The sequence below is a fragment of the Mus caroli genome, chromosome 11 (genome assembly GCF_900094665.2).
Source record: "Mus caroli chromosome 11, CAROLI_EIJ_v1.1, whole genome shotgun sequence".
NCBI classification, from domain to species: Eukaryota; Metazoa; Chordata; class Mammalia; order Rodentia; family Muridae; genus Mus; species Mus caroli.
Genome location: NC_034580.1, coordinates 30,287,882 through 30,305,019, shown reverse-complemented (window position 1 = coordinate 30,305,019; position 17,138 = coordinate 30,287,882). Strand labels below are relative to the sequence as shown.

General features: G+C 45.0%; 1 protein-coding gene across 1 annotated transcript in view; it reads left to right on the top strand.

Moving 5' to 3' along the window:
- The window catches only part of Dock2 (dedicator of cytokinesis 2), a 558,039-nt gene that overhangs the window by 76,271 nt on the left and 464,630 nt on the right, over positions 1-17,138 (top strand). Inside the window, exons 11-19 of the mRNA XM_021175778.2 lie at positions 324-399; positions 1,173-1,249; positions 1,800-1,925; positions 2,975-3,099; positions 8,852-8,950; positions 12,201-12,273; positions 12,412-12,515; positions 15,268-15,451; positions 15,707-15,804. Of these exons, the coding sequence (XP_021031437.1) occupies positions 324-399; positions 1,173-1,249; positions 1,800-1,925; positions 2,975-3,099; positions 8,852-8,950; positions 12,201-12,273; positions 12,412-12,515; positions 15,268-15,451; positions 15,707-15,804 (962 nt within the window). The remainder of the gene's footprint in view (positions 1-323; positions 400-1,172; positions 1,250-1,799; positions 1,926-2,974; positions 3,100-8,851; positions 8,951-12,200; positions 12,274-12,411; positions 12,516-15,267; positions 15,452-15,706; positions 15,805-17,138) is intronic.

The following is a 17,138-nucleotide window of genomic DNA, read 5'->3' as shown; positions in this document are numbered from 1 at the left end:
ATACTGCCTATGAATTCAGTTGGCAAGGCTCATGGATTCAACAGTTCTGTGTATGTGCCATGCACATGGTTGTGGAAAGAGGCTCTTTTATTGCATGCTTGGGTCCTGTGGATTTCCTGCCCCGGGGTTTTGTGGGTACCAAAGAGAGTCAGTAAATACAGTTACAAGAACCTTGCTGCTCAACTTCCAACCATTTCCTTTGACTTCTTCTATACCCTAAACCTGCCCCATGTCTCTTCCCTTCCCTCCTGTTTTATAATCCACTCTTCTCATCACCCCTGCCTGGATTAACTAACATCCGTTCACTTCCTCTGTCTTTCTAGTTATGGACATCACTGACATCATCAAGGGCAAGGCAGAGAGCGATGAAGAGAAGCAACATTTTATTCCATTTCACCCGTAAGTCACTCCTGTGTGGCTCCTGGCTGTCCACCCTACTCTTACTGCTGTCCTGGGTGAACTTGTTCCTCATCTTAGTAAGGGGGTAGGTGGGCCTCCAAAGAGGGCACCCTGACATGCTAATGATCCAGAAACTTCTACTGCAGCCAGAGGAAGAGTGCCAGCCTCAGGGGTGAAGTAGTAGACAAGGTTAACATGACCCTGCTTATACTTCAGATGGGTAATTAAGCTGATAATCTTAAAAAAGCTTAAGGCATTAATTACAAGTGTAGCAGGGACCACAGAGTGTGGAGGAGCAGCCTATTGGGAGCCCTTGTGGAAGCCACATATATATTTGTGACATGAGAAGCAGGGGCAACCAAGGAGGTAATTATAATTTTTTTTTTGCTTGAAAATGACCCATGTTGAGAGCAGTGTCAAGACTGAGCACCACAAAGATCTCCAGGTAATGGAGCCAGTGACTCTAGTCAAGGTGAGTGACTAGGTCTTCCGGAGCTACTGAAGTCCTTGTTACCTTCCAGAGAAGACATTCATGTCAGAGCCGTGGCGATCTCTCCTGTCACATGAATGCCTACTACTGCGGCAGTCATTGGTTGCCTCAAATCGCAGAGCCATACTGTTTGTGAAGAGGGTGTTGCTTTCTCTGAGCTGACATGGAAGGCTCACTTTGCACCTAAGTGGTGCTAGATATCTCCCATGTGGAAATCTAGGACACAAGATGGAGATTCCCATCGGGCATCACAGGAACATTTGTGCTCTCTTTTCCTTCCTAGGGTCTCAGCTGAGAACGATTTCCTTCACAGCCTTCTGGGAAAAGTCATAGCTTCCAAGGGAGACAGTGGAGGGCAAGGTATGGAGTCACCATCATACAGAGTCCAAGTATGATAAACTTGCTGCAGCTCAGGAACCTCTGTGACATCAGTAAATGGGTCCAAGTCCTGGACTAAACAGTACAGTGGGAAGCATGTGGTCTGTAGACCACCTGTGGAAGCATGGGATGGGCATTCCCTTCATGAGTGACAGTGAGGAGTTGCTCTCTCCTGTGTGCTGCCCTTTAAGTTACAAGTGATTTCATCCTTACCCAAGTCCTGGGATACATGAGCTGGTATCCTCTTTGCTTTAGGAGACCCGGGTGCAGAGATTGTAATAACTGTCAGAGGCTGACCCAGCTATAAGTGAATGCTGCCCAGAGGCCCTGGGGCTGGCCTGTTGCATCTGTGAATGTATCTGTTATTTCAGTAGTCTCCTATAGGAGAGATGGAGGAGAGGAAATTGGGGAGGGGGAGAAGGAAGAAGAGGAGGAGGAGGAGGAGGAGGAGGAGGAGGAAGAGAGACAGAGAGACAGAGAGAGACAGAGAGACAGAGATACAGAAGCTGAGTGTTCATGTGTTCCCTTCCAGGCCTTTGGGTGACCATGAAGATGCTGGTGGGGGACATCATTCAGATCCGCAAAGACTACCCACACTTGGTGGACAGGACCACTGTGGTAGCCCGCAAGCTGGGCTTCCCAGAGATCATCATGCCAGGTGGGACACAGCTGCAGTGACCTTCCTCAAGGGCAGGGCCATGAGCAGGGCTGAGGAGTCCAGCTGTGTAGTTCATAATTTTGCTAAGTCAATGCCGTTTACTTTATTTCTCTACCTGAACAAAACCACTGCAAACCATGTTTTCACATACAGTAATATAGATCCCCTTTCCGCCAGTCATTCTTTATAGGCACAGCTACTTTAATAAGCATTTTTGGAGCTCTGCGACTTGCTTTGTCAGTCAGAAGCTCATGGGTGCCATCTCTGTTTTACTATCCACACCGAGATCCCATTCTACTTGGGGGCCGAGTGGTGCCACTCTCCAGCTTTTAGAGCACATTTTATAGTCTGAAGGACCCATGCTTACAGTAACATGCCCAAACGCCATACAAGATATTCAGGAGTCCCTGCCAGTCTCTCTGTGCCTCTCCTATTAGCTAACCACGCCTATTAGTGCATTCAAGATATGCTTGAGGCTTTTCATGAGGCAGATTGTGTAATGACACGCCCTCTGACTCATCCTTTTCTCTCCTGTAGCTGAGTGGTGGTGGTCCAGGGTGGGGCCTGTACTGTGATTTAATGATATCTGCTTTACTTGAGATCTCAGTGTCTACTGTTCACTTCCTTCCTGGAGCTCACTCACCCTGTGCTCCTGGCCCTTCACCCTTAGACTCTAGGATTTATGGGAAATCCCTCAACCCTACTTTTGTGCAACAAAAGGCTTATCCGTGGTTGAGGGCCAAGATCATTTTGCTTGGTGCTTTCCTTTACCTTCCCAGAAGGTGTCACTAGAGGATGGAAATGCAATGGTTTTAACAGAGAAAACATGGCCAGTTTTGAGCACCCCACCTGGCTTTCTGCTGCTGATTTTTCCAGCATTCCGACCCTCCCTCGCTACTTACATCTCCATCCCTCCTGTCAGGTTAAAAAATGCCCTTTCTAAACTGCTTGGATTTTCATTTTATTAATGGTCCTTCCTGCTTCTCCCTGTCCCCTCCACCTCTGTGGTTAGTGTCTGACTCTAACTCCGGTCTTCTCTCCATCCTCAGGGGATGTCAGGAACGACATCTACATCACTCTCTTACAAGGTGACTTTGACAAGTACACCAAGACCACACAGCGGAACGTGGAAGTGATTATGTGTGTGTGCACAGAGGATGGCAAAGTGCTACCTGTAAGGGACTCCAGAGTGCTGAGTGACAGGACCCGGGGCTGAGGGACTGATCATAATTATTTGCTCTCTGAAGGATCAGAGTTTTGGGGAAGACATTGAAACACATGATCACTGTAGCTTGCTTAATACCTTGTTCTAGGGTCTAATTAGAACCTATGTTAGTCTTTTTACCTAAGCATTCTTCAATGTATACTTCCCTAATCTGTGTCTGTGTGTATATGTGTGTGTGTGTGTGTGTGTGCGCGTGTGCTTGCGTGCCCACTCTTGTTTATAGGTTATCTTTTTTTGTAGTTAAAATGTTGTTTTCATTGAAGCCCAAGCTAGTTTAATTCAGGCAAAATCCATGGTAAAGATCAATACAGAGCCCTGGGCTGGTGTGGAGGTTCAGAATGTCTTCAAAGCAGACATTCTCAGCACTAAATCCAACTCCGCAGCGCTCAGCCAGAAATCTAGGTGGAAAGTCTTATTCGCAAATTGGTCTCCAGAGGGTTAGCAGCATGCATTCAAAAAGGCAAAGCACATGGTTCTATTTACATAGCATATGTCCTGAGCAATCTTTGTCATGTGTGTTTATATCTATTTGCTTATGTTTCCTTTAAGGTTGTCAGCACTTGTGTCCAGTGTGTGGGAGGGTTTGCTTCTGAATTCTTCCTCTCTGAATATTTAGCTGAAAACGAGATCAGCTCTCAGCAGAAGTTACAGCGTGGGCAAACATTCCTTCTAGGACACCTATAGGGAGTCAGCTAGCAGGGGGAGGGGTGTAGAAGGGGGAGCCACTAATCCTAGCCCTACAACCTGGAGCTCAGGCCTGCCACATTGCCACATTGTATCTATCACCTTCTGTCTAAAAGTGACTAGCACCCTGAAGATAATAGTCCCCATGTCAGGCTGGGTAGTGGCACCGTGTTTGTTATCACCGGAAGTTCACAAAGGGAGAATAGAAGTTCCGGTGGAGTAAAACAGGTCTTAGGTCCTGCAGTTCACAGTGGCAGAGATGGGGTTTGACTCAGCCTCCTCACCACAGTGCCTGTAACCTTAAGAAGATCCTCCAACATATTGCCAGTTTCAAACTGAGGCTGCTGGCAGATTCAACAAAACCCTGGGAAGACGCTATCGGTTTTAAATGTAAAGAAGGTTTTACAACTGTCTTTTCATTCTTAAAACCACTGTGGTTAATTAATTTCTGATGAGCAAAACCCTAGCAAAACCTCTTTTGTTGGATGCTAATACTTTTCTGAAAAATAAAACGAGTGAGACACACTTGGCTCAAAAGAACACACGGGAAGGAAGACAGGAGGCTCTTATCTGAAAGGGAAACTTTCATTTGGGGAATGTATGGATCAGTCATTTTTGTCCAGTTACCTTCCCAGAGATCTTTTAAATCTCAGCCTCATCACTAAGATATTGGTATCACTTGACTTCCACTCGGGCAAAGGACAAATCAGAAGGGACAGTTACCAGGCAAACTGACACCTTGCCTTGTGTCTGATCTCTTCTTCTGTCTGCCACTGCCACTCCTTCAAGTCAGACAAACGTACTGCAGACAAGCATGAGGAGGAAGAATAACCATGTGACATACTGATAATTTTCAGTTTCACACATTAGTGATACTATGGAGGAGTTCAGTTGGCTGACTATTGAAAATTGCTGAGGAAGCCTGTGGGAGGCTTTTCTTTCCCTATCTGCAGACATGACTACTACTGCACATCATGTAGCATGTTCAAATGCCCCTGCACTGTATGGTGGGCTTCTGTAGGAATGGTCCCTCTGAAAATGGCTCAGTAAGCAGTATGTTAACCTTAACCCAGTCTCATTTGGGGTTTCAAGGACCTTACTTAGATTGGGAAATTCAGAGTTCAAATGCCCTGAGTTCAGCATCCTTCCTATTATTCCTGTGATCTTAGATTGGGGTTTTTAGTCTTAAAAACACACAATGTAGTCTCTTCTTACACAAGAGTAGATACAATAAATGTTACACACTCAGTACAGGAGAACAGTAGGCAGAGATGGCTCATCATGGCTAAGAGAAACTTTAGGAGGAATTGAGGGGGTCAAACAGGCATCCTATCCTGAAGCTAGTTACCAGAGATGCTGTCAGGCAAAGCACATAGAGGTAAGAGGCAGTGTGATAATGTGATTAAGACCATGACTTGTAGGACCAGGCAGCCAGGTTCAAAGCCCATCTTATCCTGCATTAGCAAAAGGGCCTTAGCCTTATTCTGTGATCTCTGTGCACTCAAGAGTCTAAAGTCAGTCCTAAATGGGACCAGTGATGGCACCTTACTCCTGAACATATCAGTTGAGTAATCTACATAATAGTTTTCCATTACTTTGGCCATTGTTATTAGAAAGGCATGAGCCCTAGGCTGGATTCCACTTGTAGGTGTTAACTGGCATTTCCCCATCATGTGGCCTTCTCAGTGTAGAATACATTCTCTCTCAGAGTCATTCACATCTGTGGTATGGAATGATATGGCCCAACCCACACATGATTCCTATAAAGTCATCGGGCATGTGTTAGGACCCTGGGTTCACCCAATGAGATCACTTTTCAAGGTCAAGTCTACATTAAAGCCTCCAGGCTTCCTGATGTCCATTCAGATTTTCAACGGAAGTTGTTGACACTAGCTGGAGGCTCTTATCATTAGTTGAGGGCAACGGAAATGGGAAATATGAAGAATAAAAACCTTATAGAGACAAATGCACTGATGTCCTTAAAAAATGGGCTCACTGCTGGTCAGAGTCCTTTCTTTATTTAAAACTATTTAAAATTGTATTCATTGAGATTTTCTTACACGAACACAATGTGGCTTGAATAAATCTACTCCAGTATCTCCCCTCCACCTCCTAGATGCCCCTTTTTATGTCATCCTCCAAACTTCATGTGCACCTTATATTTTTAACCACAGAGTCCGTTTGATGCTGCTGGTATGTGCATGGACGTAGGGCCATCCTTTGGAGCATAGGCAATCTACCTGGCACAGCATCCTTGACATCCTTAGCAAGGGGTGTGCTCTGTCAGTCTTCCCTAGGATGCTCTCCTGTCACTTTCTATATTCATGTTGGTCTCAAGTACAGAGGGTGAGGTGAGGACAGTTTTTACTGTTCTCAGAATAGCAGTGAGACCTTTTTCTCTGGCATTAGGACATAAAGATTCGTGATCAAGATAGTTTTGTGATATCTAGTTGTCTTCTATGAGGCTGTTTCCATCTCACCAGAGAAAGATATATATTTTCAGATTTTTATAGGCTCTATGAGAGTCACCGAGGCTACAGAGTCTGTGATCCCATAAATGTCACCACTGTCCATCTTTCTAGGCTGGGAGGTGTGCCAGCTATGAAAAAAGGGACTAGCTCAAAGGGCTAGTGGGTCTCGGGTATTGTGCCACTCAGAGCCTCAGTTTACCCAGTAATGGAATGGTCATAACAGAAGAGATCATCAGAGGTGGTTGTAAGGTTTGAATTGAGTTGGGTGGTGTGTGGTAAGGACTTAGCAGGATGCTAGGCACAAAGCTCTTTCTCGGGGGTGGAAACCTTTAAAAAGCATGATTCAGTTTATTGCTTATGGAAGATCTGCAAGGCTTCATCCTGTACCAAAGAGCATCTCCTTCATCTCCAGCTCATGGCTATCTGTTCTATAGAAGGGGCATTCAGACAGGTGTCTATGTCCTGTTTTTCTTTTCATTTTTTTGTCAAAATGGATTTTTGTCAGAGGTACCACCATTCTGCACAGAAGTTACTGTCCTATTGTTGTGAAAAGACACTGTGACCAAGGCAACTTACAGAAGAAAGCATTAAATTGTGGGCTTGCTTATGGTTCCAGAGGGTTAGAGTCTATGACCATGATGGTAAGAACATGGTAACAGGCTGACAGGAAGAGAGAGAGAGAGAGAGAGAGAGAGAGAGAGAGAGAGAGAGAGAGACTGGGCCTGGCATGGGCTTTTAAAACCTCAGTGCCCACCACCAGTGACACACCTCCTCCAACTAAACCACACCTCCTAATTCTTCTCAAAGAGTTCCACCAACTGCAGACCAAGCATTTAAATATATGAGACTATGGGGGCCATTCCCATTCAAACCCCACAGAAGCCGAGCTCATTTCTTGCCAGTACCTGAGCAAACAGAGGAGCTTTTCAGTGTTAGTGGAAGGTCCTCTTTCCCACAGTGTAATATTCAACAGGGGCCACAGAATATGTGACCCGTTTTGGTGACTCAGTCTGGTCACAGGTCTGTAGTAGCATCCTACAGGACCTGGTGAGAGGTCTGCCCTCATTCACCAGAAAATAGGCATTCAACGGACAGTTTCAGAGGTAGCCATCCAAAACCAATCATCATGTTCCTACAAGTCTGGAGACTTGAAGTTAAAGATGGGGAAAACGTGCCATGGAAACCATACATTGGCCCCTTCTGGGTGACTGCACCTTGGGTAACGTGCTGAGGCCCAAACAGATTTAATGAGCACAAAGAACAGGAGGAGAGCCAGGGATGGGGAAATAATTCCTGAGAATTTGGAGGTGGTCACTTAGCTCTTTTCTCAAGCACTGTGACACGTGTGTGTGTGTGTGTGTGTGTGTGTGTGTGCGCGCGCGCGCGCAAGCGCGCGTGCATGCAGGTGTGTATGTGAGCATATGTGTTTGTGTGTATGCATGTGTGTGTTTGCACAAATATCCTCTACTGATATTCATGTTCTGTGTGCCCTTGACTGAGAATGTTTCCACTCAAAGCCAGCTTAGAATCTCCTTCAAGATGCTCAACTGTCTTCATTTCTAAGGAAACTTTCCCCATTCCTCAGCTACACTTAAACAGCCCTTCTTTACACACAGTAGTAATCTGTCTCTGTCTTTTTGTCTGTCTGTCTGTCTGTCTGCAATTACATCCCATTGTCAGGAATGACTGCCGAACTCTTCTGAGCTCTTCTCCACAAACTTGACATTATGCCCATTCCTCTAGGGCAGTGATTCTCAACCTTACCAGCACTATGTCCCTTTAATATTGTTCTTTATACTGCAGTAACCTGTCAACCTGTCAACCATAAACTTATTTTTGTTGCTATTTTTATAACTAATTTTGCTACTATTATGAATTGTAATATAAATAAATGACATGCAGGGTATATGATATACAACCCTCGTGAAAGGGATTTTTATAATCCCCAAAGTGGTCACGACCCGCAGGTTGAGAACCTTTGCTCTAGCATTTAGTCTAGGTGTGGCCCCAGAGAGTGCTCCTCCTGTGCTTCACTGAATCATTGAAAACCTCAGCTTCTCACCCCAGAATTGTTTCCCAGATCAGATACCCAGGAGTCTTTCTGAAGCTGCTGCCATCTTCCAGTGCCCACCAGGCCCTATGGTGCACTAGCTTTGGGAGGCCATCAGAAAGAAGCTGCTGTTTGTAAATGTTACAGACATTCACTTTGGGGTAAAAGTAGGATTAGTAAGACTGGCAGCATGCAGCAACTCCAAGGCTGGTTACCATTTACAATAGGCAGCCACGCCAGTGCCTGGCAGACTCCAGTGCATTTCAGAAGAGAACTAATAGAATCTCGGCAGTTAGGCAGCTGTCATTTCCAGGCTGGGGATGACAGTGTAGAAAGCCATAACGTAGAACGGCGGTCAGAATAAGAGCCTGGCGGAAGGGCTATGGAAGGAGAAGCTGTTCTTTGACCTAACATTAGCCTTGGCCTTTGCACCAAAAATGCCTACCTCTGATAATGGCAACTTTGCAGTGTTTCTCTCCATTTTTGTCTTGGTCAGAATGCAATTTGTGTGGGAGCGGGGGATAAGGCCATGAACGAGTACCACTCAGTCGTCTACTACCAAGTCAAACAGCCCCGATGGATGGAAACAGTCAAGGTAATAATAACAGTAACAGTAACAAGGGCAGCAAACGTTTCACAGCCAGTCAGGCACAGTGTTCAGTGTTTTATGTAAGTGATTCACTTCTTGCTTACAACCACCCTTTGTCTAACTGCAAGAACAAGCAAGCCACTTGCCCACAATCCCACTGCTACTGTGGGTCAGAGCTAGGGTTGCAACGTGAGCAAAGCTTGGTCATGCTCCTCTCTGGTGGCAGAGAGACTAGGGGTGGGCTGGGGCTATTTCTGCTTCCCTCTTAGGAGTTAAGTCTTACAAATAGAGGGAGTTCCTTGAGGCCCAGGGTTCATGCTCCAGCTCTACCATCCCCTCTCCAGGCATGTCAATCAACCACTTTGCACTGGCTCCTCCTTTGTAAAATGGGAGTAACAATAACTGGGGGAAAGAAGTTGTTTAATCCAAATAGAAGGCTCCATAAAGGAGAGTGCCCTCAGCCTATACTACTCTCTCTCGGATGCCTGGCATGATGAGAGGCAGTTCTATGGGATCCAAACTGGATGTGGCTTTCCTTCAAGACTCCCCCTTCTACATGGTAGTGTAAGTCACCATTCCAGGGATCTTCATGCCTCCTGCATTGTTCTCATTGTCTCTCTGTTGCTACGATAAACACTAAGACCAAAGGTAACTAGAGGAGGAAAGACCTTATTTCACTCACACTTCCATATTATAAGCTATCAGTAATGGAAGGAGGGTCAGGAGGTCAAGCAGGAACATGGAAGCAGGAACCATGGAAGAATGCTATCACTGGCTGCTCATTGGCTGATGATCAGCTAGCTTTCTTATATAGCTCAGGACAACTTGTCCAGGAGTGGTAATATTAGTCCACAGCGCGCTGAGCCCTCCCACATCTTTCATCAATCAAGATGATCACTCACAGATATGACCCCAGGCCAATCTGATCTGGATAGTTCTTTAATTGTAAGTTGCAGTCAAGTTGATGATAACAGGATATTGATTTAGTGATGGGGGAGGAGAAACATGTAGTGATTTCAAATGTGTGGAATTATGCTCTTCAAAGTCTTCCTCATATAAGTCTCCCAGACCCACAATATTCTGAAGCTACTAAGTGACATTTCATTTAAAAAAGTATTCCCTGATTAAATAAATGTGATGGATGCTGAGAAATTTGAGCCAAATCTAGGCTTCAAAAGGCAGATTCTTCATTTCAGGTTCTGATGTGGATGTGTTCTGCATCACTGCAGAAAGCATAGAGCAGTGTATTTCCTAAGGTCCACTGGACAGTGGGCTGCTTCTTTTCCTCATAGACCCATACCCTAGGTATAGCATTCTGTTGAACACATCTCAGCAATTCCTTGTCCTAATCTGTCAGGTATGAACTTTGGCAGACATGTGGGCTTTTGGCCAGTATGTAAGAACATATCATGTTTTCCTATCATGGAATGACCCAGTTACTTCTGGACCATACTTACTGGAGGAGGGGGGTTACAGAATGATGGGAGCATCTTTATTTGGCTCTGAATTACAGAAGTCATCATCAATGGGAGTAAGATGTCCTCTGAAGCACTGCACCGACTGTGAAACAGTAACTGAGTTTGTGTCTGGTAGCATATTCATAGCAGTCAGTGAACTAGTCACCAGTTACCTTGACCACTGAGTCAAAGTGGAGTCATCCCATAGTTTTCTTGTCAATGGTGCCTAGCAACCTGCGTTGTTTTATTCAATAGGAAAGAGTGACAAAGCTTCCAGGAAAATGTGAGTCTATCCAGGGCAAAGATGACTTTTGTAAAATGCTTCAAAGAGAAGCAGTCATATATACAAATTGTCAGGTCATTATAATAAGCAGAGGAACATGTCTGCTGGAGCAAGGTGTAGGAGACAACTCACTGAACAGTGAAGCACGAGCAAAGCTTCCACCGCCTGTGCTAAGATATTAGCAGATTCTTTCTGTGGCCTGTGCTCTACAGACTCAAGACAGACACAGGAGTTCTGTTTGGCAATGGCTATTCATACAATGGTCCTTGCTTTGTTGAATGTGTTTCTGTTTTCTACAGTAGGTCTCTCTGCACATACTCTCAAAAAGGACTGGGTAGGCTTCTTGATCTGTGAGCTCTCTTGCACCCTGGTTAGACTCCTTCTATGCTAACCATCACCACATTACTATTATTGTCACCTGTTTGGAACATGAGCTTGCTGGATGCAGGGACTACCATACAGCAGCTGGGCTAATGCCCTGCATGATTGTAGCTATTGGTAACACTCAATCTTGGGGGGGAGGAACAAAAGAGGCTGCAGATGCCAATGAGTCTCTCAGCTCTTTTGCTCAGTCCAGAACACAGGCAGAATGGTGGACACTCAGTCTCAAATTTTACTTTTTGAAACAGAAAGGGTCACAACCCACACCTCTGTTTGTCACTAAATAGTCACCCACATGGTGCAAACTTACCCTCCTTTCAAATCCAAGTATGATTCTTGTAGATAGCCTAGCTTGTCTGTGTTGTCCTGAACTGCTCATGAGACTCAGGGGAGGAGTGTGCTCACGAGCCAGGCTGAAAGTGCTTCAGTTAAAGATGCCAGGGAACTAGAGGTGGATGTGTTGGAGGATGCTGCTGAGGTCACCAGTGAGCTACTGTCCTCATGTAGGCTTTGAAAAGAAAAGCATCAGATATGTGTAACCAAAGAGGGGATGAGTCTAGATATACACACTGGATTAAATATATGTATATTATATATACACATATATATGTGCATATATATATTACACACACACACACACACACATATATATATATATATATATATATATATATATATATATATAGAGAGAGAGAGAGAGAGAGAGAGTGCTTTATTAGTTTGAATATGTGAGAATCATCAAGCAAAGTCCCAAGTGATCATTGTTAATTTTCTAAATCTGGCTGCAATGCAGGAAAAATGTGCATGCTGCAGCTTGTATTGCATCAAACAACATCCTCTAGTTATGTGACTTTTATATCAATTGGAGGAGATTCCTTTTTCCTCACTGTAATTTATGAGCCTCTTTTCATTGGCTGGGGATGCAATTTGCCAAATGGATTTCATCCGATACTTTATTTTCTCCTTATAGCTAGTTCTTATGTAATTGATTTACAGCTCATGAGTCTTGATGGATGGGAAGTAAACCAGCACATACTGTTCCAAGTTAAATGGTCAGGCTGCTGAGGTGGGGGCTGGGCGGGGCTGGGGTCCCCGCAACTCATTGTCCCCTGAGCTGTTGTTTCTGCCCACTGAGGTGGCTGTCCCTATTGAAGATATGCAGAGGATCCATTTGAGGTTCATGTTTCGACACCGCTCATCACTAGAATGTGAGTATGCCATTCATGGTATGCCCACTGTACCATTAAAGAGAGGGGGACAGAATGGCTGGCTGGCAGGCTGGCAGGCTGGCTCACTCTTAGAGATTTCATTTTCTTTTTCTTCTGACCTTGCAATGCTGTCTCCAGCTAAAGATAAAGGAGAAAAGAACTTTGCCATGTCCTACGTGAAACTCATGAAAGAAGATGGAACCACTCTACATGATGGATACCACGAGTTGGTGGTTCTCAAGGTATGGGGGAGTAGGGCCTGCAAGGGGCAGAGCTGTGGTGGCAGGATGGTCACTAGCAGCAGGGACTCTGAAATCATACTCACCAGAGCTCACCAGCTTCAACAAAATCTGCACTTGTCTGGACTTCTGTTTCCCCTTCTTTGAGCCCTCAGGAAATCCTTATGAGGAAGTGATGAGACAGTTGCTTACAAACGGGAAGGTGGGGAGCAAAGGCCTTTCTTGGGCTTTGTTTCATTTCTGCTTCCAGATACAAGGTATCAGTAATGGAAGGAGATGCAGGAAGTCAGGCAGGAATTTGGAAGCAGGAACCACAGGAGAACGCTATCACTGTCTGGCTCGTTGACTTATGTTCCGCTAGCTTTCTTATATAGCTCACGTTTACTTACCCAGGAATGGTAGTGCCCACAGTAGGCAATGCTGTGGAACAGTGGAAACGCTATTGTTACAGGAGGAAAGGGGCTCTGAACTCTTGTCAGAAATATATAGACATGTTTGCAGGATGCTACTCTGTAGCCGTTACCATTTGGGGCCCCAGATCCTGTGGTCCATTTCACAGCTTCCTAGGTCTCAGTTTCAGTTTTCATTTTTCTTTCCTCCTTTTCATCTTCATCATGGGAGATGGGAGAGGACAACTCCAGGAACTGAATGGAGGTGTCATGTGAGGAAAACACTCTGTCACTGAGTTAAAGTTTCAGCTGTTTCATTTTTCACAAGCATCATGGTCTATGATATTATAACAAAATACCTGAAGTGGCTTACACTGTAACCAAAGAGGTTGGTTATACATGGAAGACACAGCGCCTATGCTAAGCTCTGGTGAGGGCTGCATTGACTGTGTCACACCATTGCTAAGAGATTATGTGTGAGAAAGAGACCACATCCCAAACAGGAAGTCAGATTTGGTGTGGCCAAGCTCAGGATTTTATAACAATATTTTCTTGAGAGGTAACCGAGATCGCAGTGAGAGTCACCTTCATTCCTTCCAAGGCCAGTGCCCCAGTGGCCCAAGGGTCTCCAAAAGCTCTTGTGATTTCAACTCCGCACTGGCTATCAGGTGTCCAGCACATGAGTTTTGGAAACCGGATTAGTTACTTCTCTCACTGCTATGACAAAATACCTGGCAAAACACTGAAGGGAGGGAGGGAGGGGAGGAGGGAAAGAGGGAGGAAGGGTTACTTGGGTTCATAGTTTCAGAGTAAAAACCATCACGACCATCATGGAGATAGGAACTTCAGGCAGCTGGTCACATTACATCCCAGTTATCAAGCAGGAGATAACCACCAGTTATCAGAGATCCAGATATTGTCACATCTAGGTTAGGTTTTCCAACCTCAATCAATCCAATCCATTATTTATTATTTTACTATCTTTTGAGACAGGGCTTCACTATGGAATCCCACTGGCCTGCCTGAAACTCCATCTGTAGACCAGGCTGACCTAGAACTCACAGGCGTCTGCCTGCCTCTGCCTCCTAAGAGCTGGGATTAGAGATGTATGCCATCACAGGTGACTCATTAACTAGGACATGGAACTCCCTCTGAGCCATGCCCTGAGGCTTTTCTTCTAAGAGATCCTAGATCCTGTCAGGTTAGCAATTGGTCCTGACTGTCACATTAAAGCTGCAGCAAGCATTTACGGCGGTAGGCGTAGAATCTCACTAAGATGGAGGAGACGTGTAAGCTCTAGAGTGGATACACACACGCCCACTCTTCTGAGGTGAACCTCCAAGAGCTTGGGCTGTTCACAAAATGGTGTGATCTTCCCTGCGTGCTTCCCTGCTCTCAGAACAGGAGAATACAACTGTCAGGCGCAGGCTGAAGGCAAAGCACAAAGCCATGAAGTGGGCATAGCTAAGAGGTCAGCAAGGACCAGAGCTCCGTCTCAGATTTCTCTGCTTTCAGGCTCCACTTGCTCCATCACACACGTTGAACATGGCCACCATAACCATGGCACGATACTTTTCTCTGAGACTCTTTGCCTTTCTCAAAAAGCTCCTCTCTTCTACAACCTCTGTTTTCTCTTGCTTCACACTGGAGTTTTTCTTGGCTGGCAAGTCTTTCTTCCCCAACAGTATGGGAACTTCTTGGGGGCAGAAAAGCAGCACCAGCTCATTTTCCTTTTCCCTTAACTGCATCAAACCTCATTCTCCTCGTCTGTGAACTGAGGATAGCAGGATATGTTTTAAATGATTATGAGCCTTAGAAAGGGTCAACGGAGGCGGAAAAGGCACCTGGTATGGTATAGCTCCTGTTGCAGAGGGAGGACGTTGTAGGTGTGGTTTCCTAGAATGCCTACTCTGCTTAGAAACTGAACGACTCCATTTATGTATACGAAAGTGATCCAGAGAGGCCAAAGAATAAATCCAAGGTGACATGGACTTGAGAAGGTCCAGATCTATGTCCTTTGTCACTAACCCCTAGTTTGGAATGGATTCCCTGTATTACTGGATGGGCATCTACCTTTTCTTTTGTTTCAAAATTTTAAGGTGGATTCTATTATGGTCTGGGAGTTTCAACTCTCTTATAGCCCTTTAATTCAGGCTGTAGAGCCACAGCCTTTCTGGTAATGTGATTTGCAGGATTCCTACCTGCTTTGTGGGAAAACAAGCCTACCTCATATTGCTTCTCTGATTATTTCCTTGCTGTTTCTGAACTTTCCACATTACAGTGTATGCTATTCAACCACTACAAGCACTGTGTGGCATTGCATATGTGGTCTTGCCCTGGAGCAGTAACCAAAGTGTTGTTTCTAGGGAGACAGCAAGAAAATGGAAGATGCCAGCGCTTACCTGACACTTCCTTCTTATCGACACCCCGTGGAAAACAAGGGAGCTACGCTGAGCCGGAGCTCCAGCAGTGTTGGGGGCCTTTCTGTCAGCTCCCGGGATGTGTTCTCCATTTCCACGCTAGTGTGCTCCACAAAGCTGACCCAGAACGGTAATGGAAGCATTGAGAGCTGGGTCTGTGGTGCTCATGCACGAGAGCATCAAGCCCAGAGTCTATGGTGCTCATGCGCGTGAGCATCAAGCCCTAGGGAGGTAATGGAAGCATTGAGAACTGTGGTGCTCATGCGTGAGGAAGCATTGAGAGTTGGGCCTGTGGTACTCATGCACGAGAGCATCAAGCCCGGGGGAGGCCAGTGTGGATGGTTTAGCCAGCGATGACAAGTCTCTTTCTGGATTCTTTTCCTAGTGGGTTTACTTGGCTTGCTGAAGTGGCGTATGAAGCCACAGCTGCTCCAGGAGAATCTAGAGAAGCTGAAGATTGTGGATGGAGAGGAAGTAGTAAAGGTTAGTGGTGCTTTGCTTGGATTCATCCACCAGTGTCAGAGCTGTAACGGGTGAGACAGAATTTTGATGGAGTCGGATGATTTGACCTCTGATGACAACAGAAGGCCCCAATCCAACAAGAGGAATCTCTGTTGGGAAACCTAGGCAGGCACTGAACTTTGGGCATCAAAACCACTGGCTGAATGGGGCCCTGGAAATGAACCGACTTAGATGTAGATCTCAACTCTTCCACTCCCGTTGCTTCATTGTCATAATATTATGACTAAGACACATTTCTCAGGATTGTTATGCGTCTTTGAAGTGATAACATTTAAAAATTGCTCAGCAGTTTCCTACACATAATAATAGGTGAGCTACAGCATATGAGACATGAGAGAGTCAATATATATTAACTAATATTCTTGCTGTTACACACTGTCACACATAATATAGTAACAGTCTGGTTTCTTAATATTATATGCATATTGGTAGAAACACACAAAAAATAGTTTGTGCTGCGGGGAAAGCATATATTAAAGTTGAGAAAGACACTGGGGGCTTACATCTTAAGTAAAGCAAATAGAAACAATGCAAATGCCAGAATCTGCTTCCTCGTGGTAGCAGAGAACATAATGTGCCTGAACAGCAGGCCTAATTAAACCAGCTCTCTTCTGCAGCACTAGGAATTGCAATGGGTTTCCCAGTGGTCCTAGTGATGGTGTTTCCATCAAGAACTTGGAATAGCTGGAAAGCAGAGGTCAGACATCTTTGTCTGGTCACTGAGTCTTGAGGGACCACGGGAAATGTATAAACTCCTTCCTTGGAAGGGTAGAAGGGGTCAAGTTTTATTTAATTGCCCAAACCTGGAGAAACAGTGACAGAATTTCCTGATCAATATACTTTAACTATACACCATTGACCTAATTTAGGAATGGCAAGGGAATTCCCCAGATCTGTCTTTGGGCTGGAGGGGTAGATTACATTGTCCTCTTGTTTTCTATTATTTTCTTCTTTAAAAAATATTTGGTTATTGAATTTTGTTATTACATACATACAATATTATTATATGCTATATTCATATAATATACATACCTATATACCTATTATGTATACATATACACATGCCTTTATTCTAGGCATAGAGAACTGCCAAGTGCACTCAAAGAATTCTTGTACATGTGCACCATCTAGTGTATGGTAATGAAGGTGCCAGAGTATTGGTTGGTTTGTGGAGGGCTCCTCACACCACCTCCATTAGAGGAGCCACCATTATGCTGACCACCATCATCACTAATTGGGTGTTGTTGTTATTGGTGGTGGTGGGTGGTTTTGTTATTGGTGGTGGTGGTGTTGTT